The sequence below is a fragment of the Lissotriton vulgaris genome, chromosome 1_1 (assembly GCF_964263255.1).
Source record: "Lissotriton vulgaris chromosome 1_1, aLisVul1.2, whole genome shotgun sequence".
Taxonomy (NCBI): domain Eukaryota; kingdom Metazoa; phylum Chordata; class Amphibia; order Caudata; family Salamandridae; genus Lissotriton; species Lissotriton vulgaris.
The window spans coordinates 570,539,316-570,556,627 of NC_141685.1; the positions used below are offsets into that span (position 1 = coordinate 570,539,316).

General features: G+C 42.4%; 1 protein-coding gene across 2 annotated transcripts in view; it reads right to left on the reverse strand.

The window, feature by feature from the left end:
- The window catches only part of PKN2 (protein kinase N2), a 674,671-nt gene that overhangs the window by 279,651 nt on the left and 377,708 nt on the right, over window positions 1-17,312 (reverse strand). For both annotated transcript variants that reach the window (XM_086953970.1, XM_086953971.1), the window contains exons 12-13: window positions 2,957-3,077; window positions 2,150-2,286 (exon numbers count right to left, since the gene is read on the reverse strand). In XM_086953970.1, the coding sequence (XP_086810096.1) occupies window positions 2,150-2,286; window positions 2,957-3,077 (258 nt within the window). The remainder of the gene's footprint in view (window positions 1-2,149; window positions 2,287-2,956; window positions 3,078-17,312) is intronic.

The window sequence follows — 17,312 nt, forward strand, 5'->3', positions numbered from 1 at the left end:
ACAGCTGTGAGGCCCATCCTTAAATTTAACCCTAAAAGCATATATTTCCATTCCTGGGCATCCTTGTCTGGCTTAGTTGCATTGGTTTTAAGATACTTTGTCAGATTTAACCAACCAGACACAAACCAAATTCACTGATATCTGAGAGATAAACAAGTTAGTTCTTACCTTTGGTAACGCTTTACCGGTGGATACTCGAACCGCAAATTGTTCACCTTGTGAATACCCACAGGCACCAGCCTGGATCTGGGAAATTTTAGAGCAATTCCCTCATAGGTGAATTCATGTGGTTCCGTGTTGACTCAGTCCAACCCCAGGAGTGATGTCAGAGCCACATAAAATTTCCACTTCTGGGTACAATCGTGAGATTCTTTCTGAAACTTGTCCATGCGGTTGGATGCTTAGCCACAAGCTGATCCAATATGACAGTGAGAGTATCTCTAAACTAAGACCTTTTTAAAATGGAGAAAAAACATTCCACCCAATGGTGAAGTGAGAGGGTCAGTGAGGAATCTGCGGTCAGATAGAGCATCCACCAGAAAAGGCATCACTGATGGTAAATAACTTGTTCTTCTAATGGATAAATCTAACCAAAGATTTCACACCTTATGAGATACCAAAGCAGTATTTCCAAGGAGTTGAGTCTGTTAAATGGCTTAGACCAAAATGTCCCTGCGGATAGAACTGGCAAAGTGCCTGTTTCTAAGGACTTGTAAATCAAGATTAGAAATGCTTCCTGAAAGTATGAACTGAACTCCCAACCCGCTGTAGCCTGACACATCTAAGACAGGCACTCCACAAGCCAATGCAGCTGTAGCAGCCTTGGCCCTGGTGCAATTAGCTATCAAGCCTTATGTGGAATGCCTCTTAACCAGTGCATAGCTGGAGTTGATGCAGAGGACTACCCATCTTTAATTTTTTCTGCTCAGCCTTACCCTTCTTTGCTCCTGCAAACTCCACAAAAAGCTTATCATCCACCCAATGGTCCTTGGTGGAATTGATGTAAAATCTCAAGGCTCTTTTGGGGTCCAAAGAATGGATTCTCTCTCTCTTCCAAGGCCTCCGGAGGGCGCTGGTAGGGAGCCAATGATATGCAACATGGCCTCCTTGAAGGCTTCCAGCTCTGTTCCTATTTCGCCAACTGCCTAGAAAACTCGAGTTGCATCAGGACAAGTTGGGGAGGCGATTATTTCATAGGAATTTGTGACTGAGAAGTAGCTAAGCAACCATGCAACATTTCAGAATGGGATGTGGATGAGTCCCACTTCGACAACTTTTGCATCTTTCTTGATTTGGGCTTACCCTGTAGTGGTACAACGATCTGTCGAGGGAACAGTCTTGAGAGAGGGAACTTTACCACGTCCTTTGCTTAGATAAAGAACAATTTTTCCTCGCTTTCTGACTATGTTCCGCAACAAAGTTTGGCCTTGCATTCCTGAATCAGTCTTCACAAGAGTTGGAGTAGTCTGATAAGTGGAGGCACTAGAGACATTCCTAGTGAGGGCTATAAGTTTAAACCTTGTCATTCCAGGGGTGCTATCCCCCATGCACACTATAGAAATTTGAATGTTTTCTGCCAAGACAAAAGAGTGAGGGAATGAACTCTGAATCTGCGTTAGAAGGTGCAGGATAAAGTGTGCAGAGGTGCCCATTATATGTGTCTATGACGTCACTTCTGGGGTGGGACAAAATCGAAGTTGACACAGCCTACCAGCATGTGAGAGAACTGCTAAACCATGTTCTGTATCCAGTATGGCACCTGGTGGTATTCACAAGGTGAGGAATCTGCAGTTAGCAGTATCCAGCGGAAAGGGAGAAACACTGTACATGAGGAGGCATCTTGAGACAGACACATGAATTAAAGCCTTTTCAATTAGACAGTTTGGAACACATCTGAAGAAGATATTTAGCACTCTAATTAGCGCTCGAGAGTATACCAATTGGGAACATTCTACTACTGACCCCAAAACAAACGGACACCATTGTCAGTGGTGGCAAAAAACAAAAGTTTCCCCTCTCAAAGCTGAATGTAACTGTTAACTATGGTGAACAGCTTGCTGGTCCCTGCTTATGGTACTCTGGTGCTACCTTGCCATAATACACCTTCGTTCTGAGGTGGCCTTGGCCACAACCTAAATCAAATACATACCTTTGATCCTCCGTTTCCTGGCCATTGTTGAACTCTAGTTCAGGCTGTAAAATGTTAGGCTCCTGCAAGACTTCCATTTGCGGCCTTGAAATAATACTGTTTCGTTCATTTTCAAACTCAAAAGATTGTTCAGAATCCTAGAAAAAAAGAAACACAAGGTGTCCATATTCAAAATCTGAGTAGCTTTAAGCACCATAGTGACTTCTTACAGTTGAAATCCCAATTCACTGAAAAAGGTTCAACAGGGAATGCTTGACCAGCAATAGACTTTGCTAACTAGCTAATGGATGAATTCAATACCCACAAGTCACACTTCTGGGCATGCTATTTAGCATAACATGGCTGGTGTAGTATAGCTTAGCTTATAATGCTATTCCTCTTTAGTACTTTAACAAACTGCATGTGTATAGGCAAGATATGCTGTGCCTTATTCTAGTCATTAAATAAAAATTCAAAAATACTGAACCTTTTAATATTTGCTTGTGTTCTGATTAGGAAGAAAGGTAAGCTACAAGTGTATCGCATCAGAAAGAGACACAATGGTATAGCCTACACTTAGGACACATTTTAGCCAACAACTCAGAAGTGCATCTTTACTTTCCCAAAGCGATACTTTGCAATTATTTAGAGGAATGATATTAAGAACAGCATAAGCAGGCTGTCAGAAACATACCTTGCTATGGTTTCAATTATTTTTCAATGCTTATAGCTTTCCATTCAATATTAAACTATTTCACATCAATCACACAAGTGTATTTGTATTCATATAAAATAAACTTTAGAGCATATGTTGACACACTGACTAACCTCTACTGGTGAGTCTGGAAGCTTTACTTCATTAGGAGGTAGGCAGATCTCACTAGGAGTTGCTGGAGTAGCTGGAGGATCTGGTTCAAACTCAAAACGCAATTTGGGAAATGGCGAGCCACTGAAGAGAACAATTTTGATTTTAAATATTCATGGGTTGTTAAATATTATTTAGTAAAGCAAATCTATCTTCAAATTAGAAACAGGTTTCAAAAGTAAATCGCTTAAATATTTCATAGATGTTTTTGCCTATTATGAGAAATATACAGGCTAAAATATATGATGTTCCTTATTTGTTTCGTGTACAATCAGAGTAATAGGATATAGAAGCACATTTTCCATTGCTGCAGTCCATACATAAAGATTATATTCTAGGCCTTGTTATTCCATGACTGCAAGTGTATACAGCAGAATGCAATGAGTGAACAATAGCATTCAGACTTCCATTTGAAATACATTACAAAATGACTAAACTAACATTGTAACACATAATGTAAAAAGCAGCGGCTAATATGTAATATGATTCTTCAAGTACGGATTGTGTAGAAACATGGATGGTTATGGTCAAATAGACCAGTGGTTCTTAACCTGTGGTTCAAGGACTCCTGAGGGTCCCCTAGGCCTACTCAGGGGGTAAGCGAATGTGTTACCGAATTAAGTAATATTAAAATGAATGCATTAAGACTAAATGAAAAAACTATATAAAAAATAAAGAACAATTGAATATGTGAAAAAATCTATATTTGATTGGGAATTTTAAAAACGTTATTAAATATTTGAGCATTTGTTTAGTGTATACTTGTTTTTGTATTTTTCTCTATTGTTTTTAAATTCAAGCCATAGAAATTGCTTTGGGCGGGGTCCCCAGCTTCCAATAATGACTTCGTTGGGGACCCCGGATTCCAGTAATGATTCAGTGAGTGTCCACAGAAGTCAAAAAGTTAAGAACTGCTTCAATATACCATCTGCAACTGGTGGGGACAAAATGAATTGCTGAATTGCAATGCATTTTTTATTTGGCGATCAAACAAGGTGTGTGAAAGTTGTGTGCCTCATAATTAATAAATGTGACGTTTTGTGTATGAACCCAACAGTCCTATTCAGATAATGCATTCATGTGTAATGTAATAGCAATTAGGGTCTTAAGAAAATGCTGTATTCAACTAAGATGATATACTAAATTGCTTGGTCTTCCTTTTTGTCAGAATCGAATGGAGGTTCAGTGCAAGCAAAACGTTATGAGTGATTCTACTGCTTTCATCTGTACTGTGCAAAGTAGATAACCTGTGCATATCTCAGGAGAATATGCCTTTTGCTACCATTCACTATATGACAAATGTTTAATAAAGCAATGCTTAAAGGAGAAGATATTCTCAGTGTTGTCCAACAACAACTAAAATAACAAAATCTAGTGTCCTTCTGCATGTGGGAAAAAACGGCCTTGACCAGGAACATACCAACTGGAAAAGGATCAAGAATAGCGGATTGAGGGGGGCGTGGCTTGGACGGCAGTGGTAATGGCCGCCTAACCGGGAGCTTCGTAGTCCAGGAGAGCGACTACACCCTTTACCCCAGTGATTCCCGCAGTTTCACGATCTGAAGCATGGATTCCGAAGCCTAATATCCTGTGGATCCCTCCGGTAACCTGATCTACGATCGGAGAGGCTTATATACAGACTTTTCTGCAGCTTTTGTCTATCCACGCTCCGGATCAGGGAAGTCGACAAAATGGCGCCGCCCGGTCACAGAGCCCCAGCCTGACATTGTGTGCCGGTCAAGACATCCACGGCCAACAAACATCCTCCACTCGACCTGATGAAGGAGGGGACCACCTAAGCAGCACACCAGATCCATTTTCGAGGTGAGAGGATCGAATTAAATTACCGCAGCAGCCCTAACTCGGCTCGCAAGGCCTGACCTCAAAATGGCGGCGACCTCGCTGCTACGATCTACTTCACTGCTCTGCTCCTGACTAAGTGCCTCACGTCTCGCATCCACCACCTTGCAGCGAATCCCTCCTATCTACATAAGACCCCCTCGACCTACCCATCATAAAGAGAGATGTCTCATGAGCGGCGCGGGCGGTCTTGCATGCCTCACGATCTGCCCTCACAGCGTGCTCTCTTCACTCAGGCTGTGACGCTGACCGCTGAAAGCCCCTAGCTGCTTCAACACCACGGAGCGGAATGCCTCATATGATCTGAGGAGCTACCAAGCGCATCACGCCCACCGCCTTACAGGTTGTGCCTCTATCCAACACAAGACCAATCTACGAAGATAGAAGCCGTCTGACCTGCACAATAAGAGCTGGGCGTTGCACCTCACTCCAACCTACCACCCAAGGGCATGCTCGTACCATCCTGCGATCATCTATGGCCACACACCCCTGTCCAGCCGCTAGATCTAACCATTAGCCTCTAGTCGCAACCAAGCAAACACCGATCTTCATCTGTGTCCTCCTGCCAGACCTCTGCTCAGCTGCCCTTCAGCCTCCTGCGGAAAACTCACTCCGAAACCAAGCAGTGACCCAATAAGAGGGGTGGGACCTGCCAACTACAACTTTGCCCGAACCATATTCAAGCTCATTTTGGCTCAACGCAGAGAGAGATCACAGCAATTAACAGACAACCCCACTGGGACTACGACAACTTCTTCCGGTGTAACCTCCACCGCCACTCTATTTAATCACAATGTCGGGCAGAGAAGAAAGGAACAACACCAAGAAGGTGAAACCAGACCCGGTGATTTCAGATTCCCCCATTAAAAACAGAACAGACATGGCAGCCACGATGGAAATGATCCTTAAGAAACTGGCAGACCTCCATGACCTCTCTAAATCTAACAAAGCTAACACTGACTCCATGCAACTCGAGCTCACAGCGATCAGAGCCGACATGAGCGCATTGAATACAGGACTGGGGGTGGCCGTACAACGCATTAGTGACGTGGAAGACCTATCGCAACGATCAGCGACAAAAATCCAACGCCTAGAAAATGTCACTGACGCTTTCAGGCGTCACAACGCTGAGTTAGACGACCGGAACAGAAGGGGGAAGATTAGAATCTTTGGCGTACCGGAGTACTCAGAAAAAGACTTCCTGGAATCATGGATCCCCATGATCACCAAAATAGACTTTCCGCACGGCCTGGAGCTGGACAGGGCACACAGGATCCCCACCTTCACTAATAAACACTCTAAAGGCCCCAGCCGTTGATATGTAAGCCGCTCAGGTTCCAACACGTCGAGCTGATCCTCCGACATGCAAGGAAGAACCACTCCATTCTATGGGAAGGCCAAAGAATCATCTTCACACAAGACTTTTCCAAAGACACAGTGGAAGTTCGTAAGGGTTTCCTTGATCTCCGAAACAAACTCGGATCCAAAAACATCACCTTCTCCTTTGTAGGCCCAGCTAAATGCAAAGTCATAATAAATGGTCGCCCAAGATTCTTCACGGATCCCAGAGACCTAGCGGGTCTCCTCGAAGAACGCCATGAACAGGAAATGGACCAATCTACTGGCCTCTCCAACAAGAGGAAAACGACAACTCTAGTCTCTCAAGAGGCGACTCACTCGAGTAACTGACATCCTGATATCCTATTCTAGCCGGATTGAGTTTTGATACTTACGGGCTCAAGATGTGCCCGACTTCAAGACACTCTACGTCAAGAACTCTATCCTGTTACCAACCCTCGAACCACGAAATCCAACATTCTACTTGAGTGTTCTCCTGTACCGTGAGTTTATAATATAAGACAGCTAAACCACTCCAGTGACTTTAGGATTTGGTTTTTGATTTGGAATCATACTAATGTCCTACTTATGCTGTCTTGTTCTCAGCTACTTATCTCTGCTATACTTAACACGTCTATAACATTAGACGGAACTCCGCCTACCTAGTCTACCTAGCCCTATAGCCCACTTATCACTTTATCAATTCCTAGGTATTGGGAATCTAATAGACTCACTGTTTTGCTTAGAGACTAATTAGAACCAATATACTCACTCGATAAAGTCCAATCTTAACCCTACCAGAGGTTTAGCCATTGTTTCAGATGACCCAGTATAGGTTACTCCGGTTCTTGCTGCGAGTCTTAACCATACCCAATTGCTTCCAAAACTGGGATTGTTACTATGTTACTGTTACTCCTGTTCTACCTAGCAAGGTACTGTCGTCGTACTCCCTACGTACGTATGTGGGGGGAGGGGAGGGAGGGGTGGGAGGGGGGAAACATTGGGTGGAAAGGGGAGGGAGGGAGAAACAGGGAATTAAGAGGTTTCAGAGACCAAGAGATTTTACCTACATTTTGTACTGCCTTTTGCTTATGTTTGTTTCTTGCAGGTACAGCTTTCACGCTTTTTTGCACCCTCAACTTTTACTTACCTGCTATACTCCCCGCCCCTTGCTTAAAGTTACGCCTCCTTACACTGGAATTTGCAGGCTATCCTCACTAAACCCTCCGACTCAAGATCGAGTTAGGCACCCACCGTCTAACATACAAGAGCATTCCATGACAACACACACTTCAATCATATTTTCGCCAGCTCACTATTTAGCGACTATAGCCCACACAGATGCCTAACACCAAATCATTAGCAGACGACCTCAATATAATCTCCCTGAATGTCAAGGTACTTAACCATCCGGTGAAAAGACGGAAAATATTTGAATACCTCGCTAAAACAAAAGGGGACATAATCCTACTTCAGCAAACCAAGCTGTCGGAGGAAGACTCGTGTTTTTTGAACATACACTGGTCATCACACATATTGAGCTCCCCTGCGACTCACAAAAAAGGCGGAGTAATTACTTTATTAGCGAAAAAATCCAACTTGACTCTAGTCCCACACACTCATGACAAAGAGGGAAGACTATCAGTAACTCATCTTCTAAGAGACGATGATCCCATACACGTGATAAACATCTATGGCCCAAACTCCGATGACCCTGAAATTTGGGACTCAGTTTCTCGCTTAATGGAACACATTCCGCAAGACGATCTACTGATAGTGGGGGGCAACTTCAACCTACCCATGGACCCAATATTGGACAGACAATCGAACTGCACATTCCATCCTTCCCGATCACATGAAGCCCTATTACGACTTTGCGAGCGATACTGTCTAAAGGATTCCTGGCGCCTCCAAAACCCTGATGGGAGGGACTACACCTTCTATTCCGCCCCACACAAATAATACTCGCGCATTGATTTTATCCTAATCTCAAGCTCCTTCACACACCTGATAGTAATTTAAGGGCTATTTCAGTTTCCTCTATCTGATCATGCCTGTATCCGCACCAAACTTGCTGGTTCCCGATCGATCCTTCCCCCTAGAAGATGGCGATTTAATGAAGAAACCCTATCCGACCCCGCCAACAAATTGCTCATAGCAAACGCCATTGAAGAATACTTATTATTAAACATCACTGAAGACACTGCACCTAACACTAACACATATGGGACGCTCTTAAGGCCACAATCCGTGGAGTGATCATTAACATCAGAGCCAAAGCTAACAAAGCATTAAATAAAGACCTAGAACTACTGGAACAACAAATCGGTTCCCTAGAGTCACGCCACAAGTCCAATCCCTTCGACGCAAAGACGCTAGACTTATTGACCAAAAAGAAATATGAATACAACACCATCACCAGTAAAAGAGCGGGTGTATGGATCAACCGCTTAAATGCCCTAAAACTGTGCGAGGGGAACAAAGCAGGAAAACTCCTCGCTTCCTACCTCAATCACAAACAAAAGTTATCGACCATATCCTCAATAAAAGATTCCACAAATAACACCCACACCAGGCAATCCAAAATCCTAGACACATTCAAATCCTTCTATGAAGACCTGTATAAAAACGATAAACTACTAGACATGACAGCCTGCACCGACTATCGCAACTAGGGTCTCCCATCACAAGCGCAGTAATTACAGCAGCCATCAAAACACTGAAGAGCAACAAAGCCCGCGGACCAGACGGCTTTTCTGCAGCCTTCTATAAAGCCTTTACTAACCAACTCAACCCCGCTCTCCTAACCCTTTTCAACTCCACAGCAACCAGTGGAAGCATTTCCCCCTCGATGAGTGAAGCCACAATCATAGTTATTCCTAAAGAGGGGAAAGACCCCCTCCTCACCAAGAATTACCGCCCCATTTCCTTGATAAACCTTGATTGCAAGATTTACGCCAACATTTTAGCGAACAGATTAAACTCCTTCCTCCCAAAATTGATTAGCCCAGCACAGGTTGCTTTTCTGAAACATCGGATGTCGAACGACAAAACCAGACTGCTATGTCACGTACTGGAGAAAGCTAAGAGCTCTCCCTCCCCTATGGTAGCGATAACATTAGACGCGGAAAAGGCCTTCGATAAGGTTTCATGGTCCTTTCTCCAACAATGCATGCACTCTTTCAACCTCGGCAGCTCCTTTATCAAAATGGTGATGGCCCTATACTCCTCCCCATCTGCTAGAATAGCAATCAATGGTACCCTTTCCAACCCGTTTCGTCTCTACCAAGGCACTAGACAGGGATGCCCGCTCTCCCCAGCTCTCTTCCTCCTGACCCTTGAACCCCTCCTAACTGATATCAAAAATAACCAAGACATAGCAGGTGTTTCTTTCGGAGACACCCAGATAAAGTTAGCAGCTTACGCTGATGATATCTTAATAACAGAGGACCCTGCAAAATCCATCACTGGTCTCATGTCCTCAATCGGTAAATACTCACCCCTATCAGGCTATAAATTAAATAAGGACAAATCAGAGGTCAAACCCCTAAACGTCCATACCACCAAGGAGGTCCTAGGTGACTCAGGACTAACATGGCAAACAGATGTTATTAAATACTTGGGGATAGAATTTACGGACACCCTTCTGAACACACTCAGACACAATGAAGCCGCAACCCTTGCCAAAATTTAAAAACTCCTTGACGGATGGTCCCCCCGTTTTATCACATGGTGGGGTCGGGTGGAAACCATAAAAATGATGGTATCCCCGGTGGTCGACTACCTTAGCACAATGCTACCCCTTACCCTCTCCAAAGAATTCCATAACCAGTTGGACAAAATGCTTTCCTCCTTCCTCTGGCAGGGCAAAAAAGCCAGAATTTGTTTGCAGAAATTAAGGTTGGATAAAAGCCTGGGAGGGGTCAACCTGGCGGACTTTAAGCTTTATCAAACTGCCTTTTTGGCCAAACAGGGTTCATATTGGATAACGGCACAGTCGGACTACACCTCGGTGTGGCTGTCCGTGGAAAGATCCCTTCTCCAAGGCCTTGACCCCTCCGCCCTCCTCACCATTAGAATTCACCCCACCCTAGACTCAGGCCCCATCTTTAAGAATACCAAAACGGCCCTACTTCAAGTGAGCAAACACTTACCACACCAATTCCGGAAGTCAAAATGGGAATCGCTCTGGCAAAATAACACCTTAACATACAAAGGGAAACCACTGCACAACACCACACGAATAGCTAAAGGTATTCACTTCCCACATCAACTTTTTGAAGGTCCTTCACCGCTCTCCTTCAAGGAAATACAGAATAGATATCAACTCCAACACATAGAATTCTACAACTTCCTATACGTTAAAGTAGCAGTCACAAAGGCGGACTTGAGTGATCTCCCTCCCTCCCTCCCTCCCTCCCTAGCTTCCTCACTACACTAAATAGACTTGGCCATCAAGTTTCGAGAATATATAAACTGATTCGTACACAGAGGTCCACCTTAACTAACTCCCTAAGAGTATTCTGGGACTCCTATTCGTCCACACCAACTTCAGAAATAGAGTGGGCCAGGACTTGGGAATCCACCACAAGTCACAAAATCAGCACTACTCTCTCCCAAACTAAGTTCTGGCTACTCCACAAATCCTTCTGGACACCTAAGAGGCTCTTCCTACATAACATTAGGGACGACGATACCTGCTGGAACTGCAGGGAAGAAGGCGGAGACCTTGAATACCTAATATTTAAATGCCCATGTGTTTTTACTTACTGGGATAGAATCTTCGATCTCATCACCAAAATCTTACACATCTCGCTCCTGAGGGAATTCTCAAACCTTGTGTTGGGATTTGCCAAACCCGCCACACTCAATGACAACGACAAAGCCCTACTTGACCTACTACTGACGGCGGCGGTCAAGATCATATTGAATAATTGGAAGGACACGAGTAAAGCCCCTTTCCCCCATTGGCTTAACTGCATCTCCAATCTCAGAGGAGCCGATAATATAGCCCTTGCTTCTACCCCCTGGCGCCCCCCACATAGGAAACTCTGGACTTTGCCTGTTGAATTTACACGCCACCTTAATAGGATAATCAGCCAGTATCACCTCAAAGTTAATTTTGGTGGACTAACACTCGACTCTACTCCATTCAGAGTTTCATAATCCTCTTACTTCAGGTCTACTGCTATCATGGTAATATGCTATATATGACAGTGTGCTTTCTCGCAGATTTACCTTCAATTCAGTGTATTGATGCAACGTATTAATGTATACTTATTTATGTATTTTTCTCTTATGTATATCTTTATTGTGTATTCTTTTCTTTATTCTTTTTGCAACATTTTACTTTTTACTTTTTGTAAACGACTGTATTACATGGCTGATCACTTATTAAATTCCCAATAAAAATTTGTGAACTTAAAAAAAAAAAAAAAAAAAAGCGGATTGAAAAATCGTGGCCTTGCCAGTGTCTCACGAAGACGTCCTCTTTTATGGACACTTGAAAGAAACTAATTTCCAGAATGACCAGAGACCAATGCCATGTAATTCTGTCTGACAGTATGTTAGGGAGGCACCAATTCAATCCATTTTATGAGAATGAATAATGCAGTCCGGACACACTTTGGACATGAGCTGTGATCGTTAAACAGTTCGGGAAATCAAAGCTTTAGTGGGTCGTACAGACGGTAGAGTTAGATACTTCAATAAAACATTGTACAGTAAACTCATTTGAAATGTTTAGGTATGAGCGAAGTCCACTAGTGAAATAGAGGAAGCAGCCAGGTCTTGAGTTTTTATCCTAAAGGAGATTTAATTTTGCAGTGATCTCAGACCAAGTGGGAGCTCATTCGACAGTTTCCGTACAAGGTGTGCAAATTATCTTCCTCCCCATCTTGTCCTTTTGACTCTAGTTGTGCTGAGGAGGTGTAGGTTAGAGGACCTTTAAAGTCTGGTGAGAGTATAAGTAGATATCAGATTTCTGACCTTTACTCGACCTTTATTATTTAAATCCCTGTGTGCTACACATAGGGATTTGAACTTGATTCTTGCCGCGATCAGCAGCCAATGGAGCTGATTATGGGACTCTTTCGGAGACATAGCTAGGGACCTTTAACAGGAGCCTTGCTGCCGCATTCTGCACAACCGGAAGTCTCTTTATAACTTATTTAGGCGAACCTAGGTAAAGAGGTGCCATAGTCCAGGCACAAGACTATGAGGGACTGAATGACGTTTGTTTCTTAGCTGATCTGGGATCAGTGCTAGTTTCTTTCTGATCATTCTTAGTAGCCCTAAGCAGATTCTAGACAGTTTCTTTGCTTGGTAATCCATTGCAAGGGTACTATACATCCAGATACCTAGATTTTGTATAACAGTCTTGGGATCAGGGGGATTATTCATACAGGTTGGCCAACTATTCAGTGATCTGAATATGGCCAGTTTATCGAATATCATTAGTTCTGTCATATCTCCGTTTAGCTTTAGGCAACAGTTCGACATTCAGGGGACCACTTGTTGGTTTCCTTGATTGGGACCATTAGACCGAGGCAATCAGCTGGGTGTCATCTGCATAGGAGACAGGCAAAATGCCTACCTCCTGCACTAAGGTGGAAAGCTGTTGAATGTATATGTTAAACAGCGTAGGGCTGAGTGACGATTCCTGTGGCACACCACATTTAATTGGCAGGCTGTCGGAGAAGCAGTCTTTTTCCATAATTTATTAAGATCGGTCTTCCAGAAAAGAGATAAGCCAGTCCATCGCTTTATCCTGGATTTCCTACTACCCTTAGTATATCTTTTAGGATGGCATGATTAACGGTGTCAAATGCAGCACTTCGATTGAGCAATATGATGGTGGCAGACCCTCCTTTGTCTAAAAGGGCTTTGAGCTCCTCTATCACCACCAGAAGAGCTAATTCTGTCCTATGCTGAGCACGAAAGCCCATCTGGGTGGAGTGGAGAACTTTATTCTCCTCCAGATAGTTGGCTAATGTCCGATTGACATGTTTCTCCAGGAGTTTGCAGGGAAAAGGAAGTAATGAAATGGGTCGCAGATTACCATGTATAGGGTTTTTTCAGTATAAGTCTGATTACAGCATGCTTTCAATGTTTTGGAACCAGACCAGTATCTAGTGAGTTATTGAATAGCACCATTCGTGAGGGAAGTATAACATCTGTCACTTTGAGTAGGGCATGAGTTTCTGGATTTGGTTGACCTTATCAGGTTGAGAATAGCTTCTTCGTTGAGCCTGGGGAATTGTGATAGAGTTGGAGCGGATTCTCTGACCTTAATTACCTCTTCATTACCTCCAATTTGTAATGGTTGGTGAGTTTTGCATCAACATGGAATAAGATATAATAATATTAAAATGCCTCACTCTAAATTGTAGTCCAGTTTGCGATTCTTTACACTAAGGGGATTGCTCCCCAGAGTTTGCAATTCTAGTGACTTTAGAGCTTACTTACAGAAAATACACTTGATAGAAACCAGGTAGCTATTCTGATGAGATCAGCATATGTGAAATGTCGTGACTAAGAGTGGATTGTTGAGACTAATTATGAAAAACGTACAGAGACTGAGCTCCAATGAATGGAAGTGGCTCAAAGTGAAGATACTCCACGCACACAATAGAGAAAAGAGATAAAAGTGACCAGCTGATGTTTAGAGAATTGAACAGAGAAAAAGGTTGAATGGTAGTGCTGCCAACGGAAAACAAATGGTTTCCAGTGTCACTGTCAACATGATTTTGATAACTTATTCTACTATGCAACTGAGTGTGAAAGAAAGAGAAAACAGCCAGTTAATCATTTAAGGAAAACTCTCTTACAGGCATGTAACTAAATTGGAAAGGATAATCTGGGTTGACTTTTTTTGTCAAGGTAGAAAGTTCTGCTGAGCAGTACACAGGTTTCTGAGATCCATGTGTGAAGATCTGTCTCATTCTAATCACCAATTAGTTTTAGAGGTGGCTTACAGCTTAGGTCAGGGAAGCCCATACCTATGCCATATGATTAGGAGGAGAGAACTCCATTTTTACTACAGCCAATCTTTTGGTGGTGACAAGATTTTGCAAGTCAAGGGTTGGAAGTTTCAGGTTCTCTATGTTAGCTCTGGATGCTTCGAATTTCTCCTCTTGCATATTCAATGAATTACCTAATTACAAAAGTTCATAAATGCTTTAAAAATCTTGCTCTTTAAGAAAGCAATTGAATTGCTCTTCTAATTTTTGGCATAAGGTCCAGAGTTTTGATTTCTCTCTTGGGTCTATTTAGCACCATGTTACTTTTAGGTGAATGAGCACTCTATAAATACTGCATAACATCTACATAAGACTGATTCTACATAATATTAGTATGAATATAGTGAAGCTCAATGTACCCAATACCTTACTATTTAGACAAACAAATTGGCATGGACCTAGGACACTTGAACTGGCAGACTTCCATGGTTTAAGGTAAAGTAGATAGATTCTGACTGTGTGAGTAGTTGTGAAAGTTTGAGATTGTGATGTGAAAATGTACTGTGTGCATATGAGTGCATGCATGTATATAAGCATGTAATGAGCCCTAGTTGTTTTGAATTCCTGAAAATCCAATTGAAAAGGATATATTCAGCACGGAATTAACTCTGCAAGTTTGTCAGCGCTATCCTTCTTCAAGGGCATATGCAAGCTCTCAAATAGCAGCCTTCAAATTTGAATTGCAATTTTTAGTGATGAAAAGTAGAGGCATTGACTATCACACTACTGCACCAAGGATCTCAAACCGATAAACTCAAAAAGGCTTAACCAGTCTGGCATTACCCATCATTTAGAGTAGTATATTCTATTTGGTGCATCCTCTCTCAACAAGCCACAGCTGACAGTAAAACAGTGAATAAATTCAACTCAGGGGTATAACCCAAAAAGCTTACTACACATCCCGAAGAAATGGATTTCTAACCATATATCTGTTGCAACATCAATGCCTCTTTCCAGCCACGTAGAGCACGCTGAAAGGTCTGTGGTTTGTATGATATTACATTTTGCACAGGTTTAAATTATCCAGAAGTACTGACTAGGGTAGAGATCGAAATGAGCAACCTGGGGGCAAATACTTAATCATGCACTGTGGTAAGGCACTTTCAGACAAAAGAAAGGTTTTTCACACCAGTTGGGGAACTGAATGTATTGTGAGCAGAAATAGAAATAGCCTCTTTAAAAAGGTCACACGTTCCTAGGTCTTGGAAAGTATCGTGCACAGAGTTTTCCGTTTTTTTGTTGACAAAATCCCTGCGGCCAACCCATGCATCACAACTATCCTATCCCAATCTTAACATGCTTTTTCCAACATTCCCTGTAGGAGCCTAGCACTGGAATGTCTAGATAAATGTTGTGAATGAGGGACAGTAAGTCCTAAGAGTATTGACATTGGTACAAAGGTACTATCTTACTCTGTTGACCGTCTCTCCTTCTGTCCCAAGAGGTTTTAAACTTAATTTCATTAACGTAAACATTTGAGATCAAAATTCAAGCAAAAGAAGTGCTCAAAATTTGCTTACCGATAGCACAAGAAGTCACCCATGTGCAAACCTCAGCAACAGGTTTAGGAGTTAAAAAATGTACCTAGATTGACTAGGACATGGTGTCTGAGTGTGGAGTCTTGGGGCAGTATGCACTCCTCTAATTCAATAGTATTTGGTGACATGAGAGAATAATCAATGTTAACGTTTGCCATCTTCTTGTGCAGGGCAAGTAGAATAAAATTAATAAAGTGGTTCAAATGAAAATAACCACGTTGGGTAGGATCTTGAGCTCAGGAGGCACATGGTTCTTGTTGTGAAACCAGAGAAATAATCACTTGAATCAAGTATTTCGACAAGAACCTCTGGAATGAACAAAAGGAACCCTATTATAGATCATTTTAACCCTATATAAAACAAATCAGATATCTATGCCATTAAAAGCCTGAGGATCTCCAGTTCTTCAAGGTGATGTTATTTTAGCTACAAAGATTACTCTCCACTTAAAAGGTCGATGTTGCAAGAAACCTATGGTTTGATAGGCTTATCATCTAAGACATTAAAACCAAAGTGAACTCCCCTAAAGGAGTAGGATATTAAATGGTAAACGTTAATCACACATTCCAAAAATGATTCTTCACAGCCTTACTCTAAAGTGAAGTTGTCATTCTGAGGTAGGTTGTTATTGCAAGAAGACAGTGCTTGCAATACTCAATAAGAATTTTTGAATTAGAGTAAAACAAATAAAATAATTCACTCAGACAGGACGATGAAGGACTGTAATGTCTCACTGATGCTCATTAGTAAGTCGAAAACAGTTCATTTTTGTCAGAACTTTTTTCTGGGTCTTAGAGCAAATAGTGCAAATTTGGCACTATCCGTGATGGATACGGTTTGTCACTACTGAAGCAGGGCCTAGTTTTACCATATAGCGCCCCAGGCCCATTCTGTCCACATCTGAAGCATGAGAGTCTTAATTGCCCCTGCCAGCCCATAGACAGGATTGTGTTAAAACTGTCCACACTGCCTTGAGTGTCTACAGCGGCAGTATTCCCCATGCCCTCTTCGATACTCAGCTGTATCTCTCCTATGACCTCTTCTTTCTGAACATCAAGATGTAGCAACAACAGGATGCGTCTGTCATTTAGAAGAACAAAATTGGCTAAGAGTAGGAGTGGGGGCCAAGTGGGTCAACTGGGACTTTCCACAGCTTTAGAAACTAAGACAGTGACATGGCTCGAAATAATAGTTGACCTTTTGATAAACCTTTGTACCTTTCGTCACTTCTGCCTTCTTAATTGTCATTGTACTTTGAAATTCATTCTCTCTATCTCCTTTGCCATGATTTTAAAATTTACTAGATTGAATGTTTTTGCTCTTCATCTAAAATGTGTCTGACACTTGTCACTTGCTAGACTGCTCAGTTATTTCGGACTAAAGCTGTGTCTCTGACGTTTATTGTCCAGATTGTTTCTTGAATAAATGGTGCCACTTCTGAGTCCGTTCCTGCATCTCACACGTGTGTTATTATTTTAGATAGCCAATCCCTGCTCAAATTAAGGTGGTGAAAGACCACCCTAAAATCACCCTCCAACTCTACTGTGTTAGGATCTTGGGTA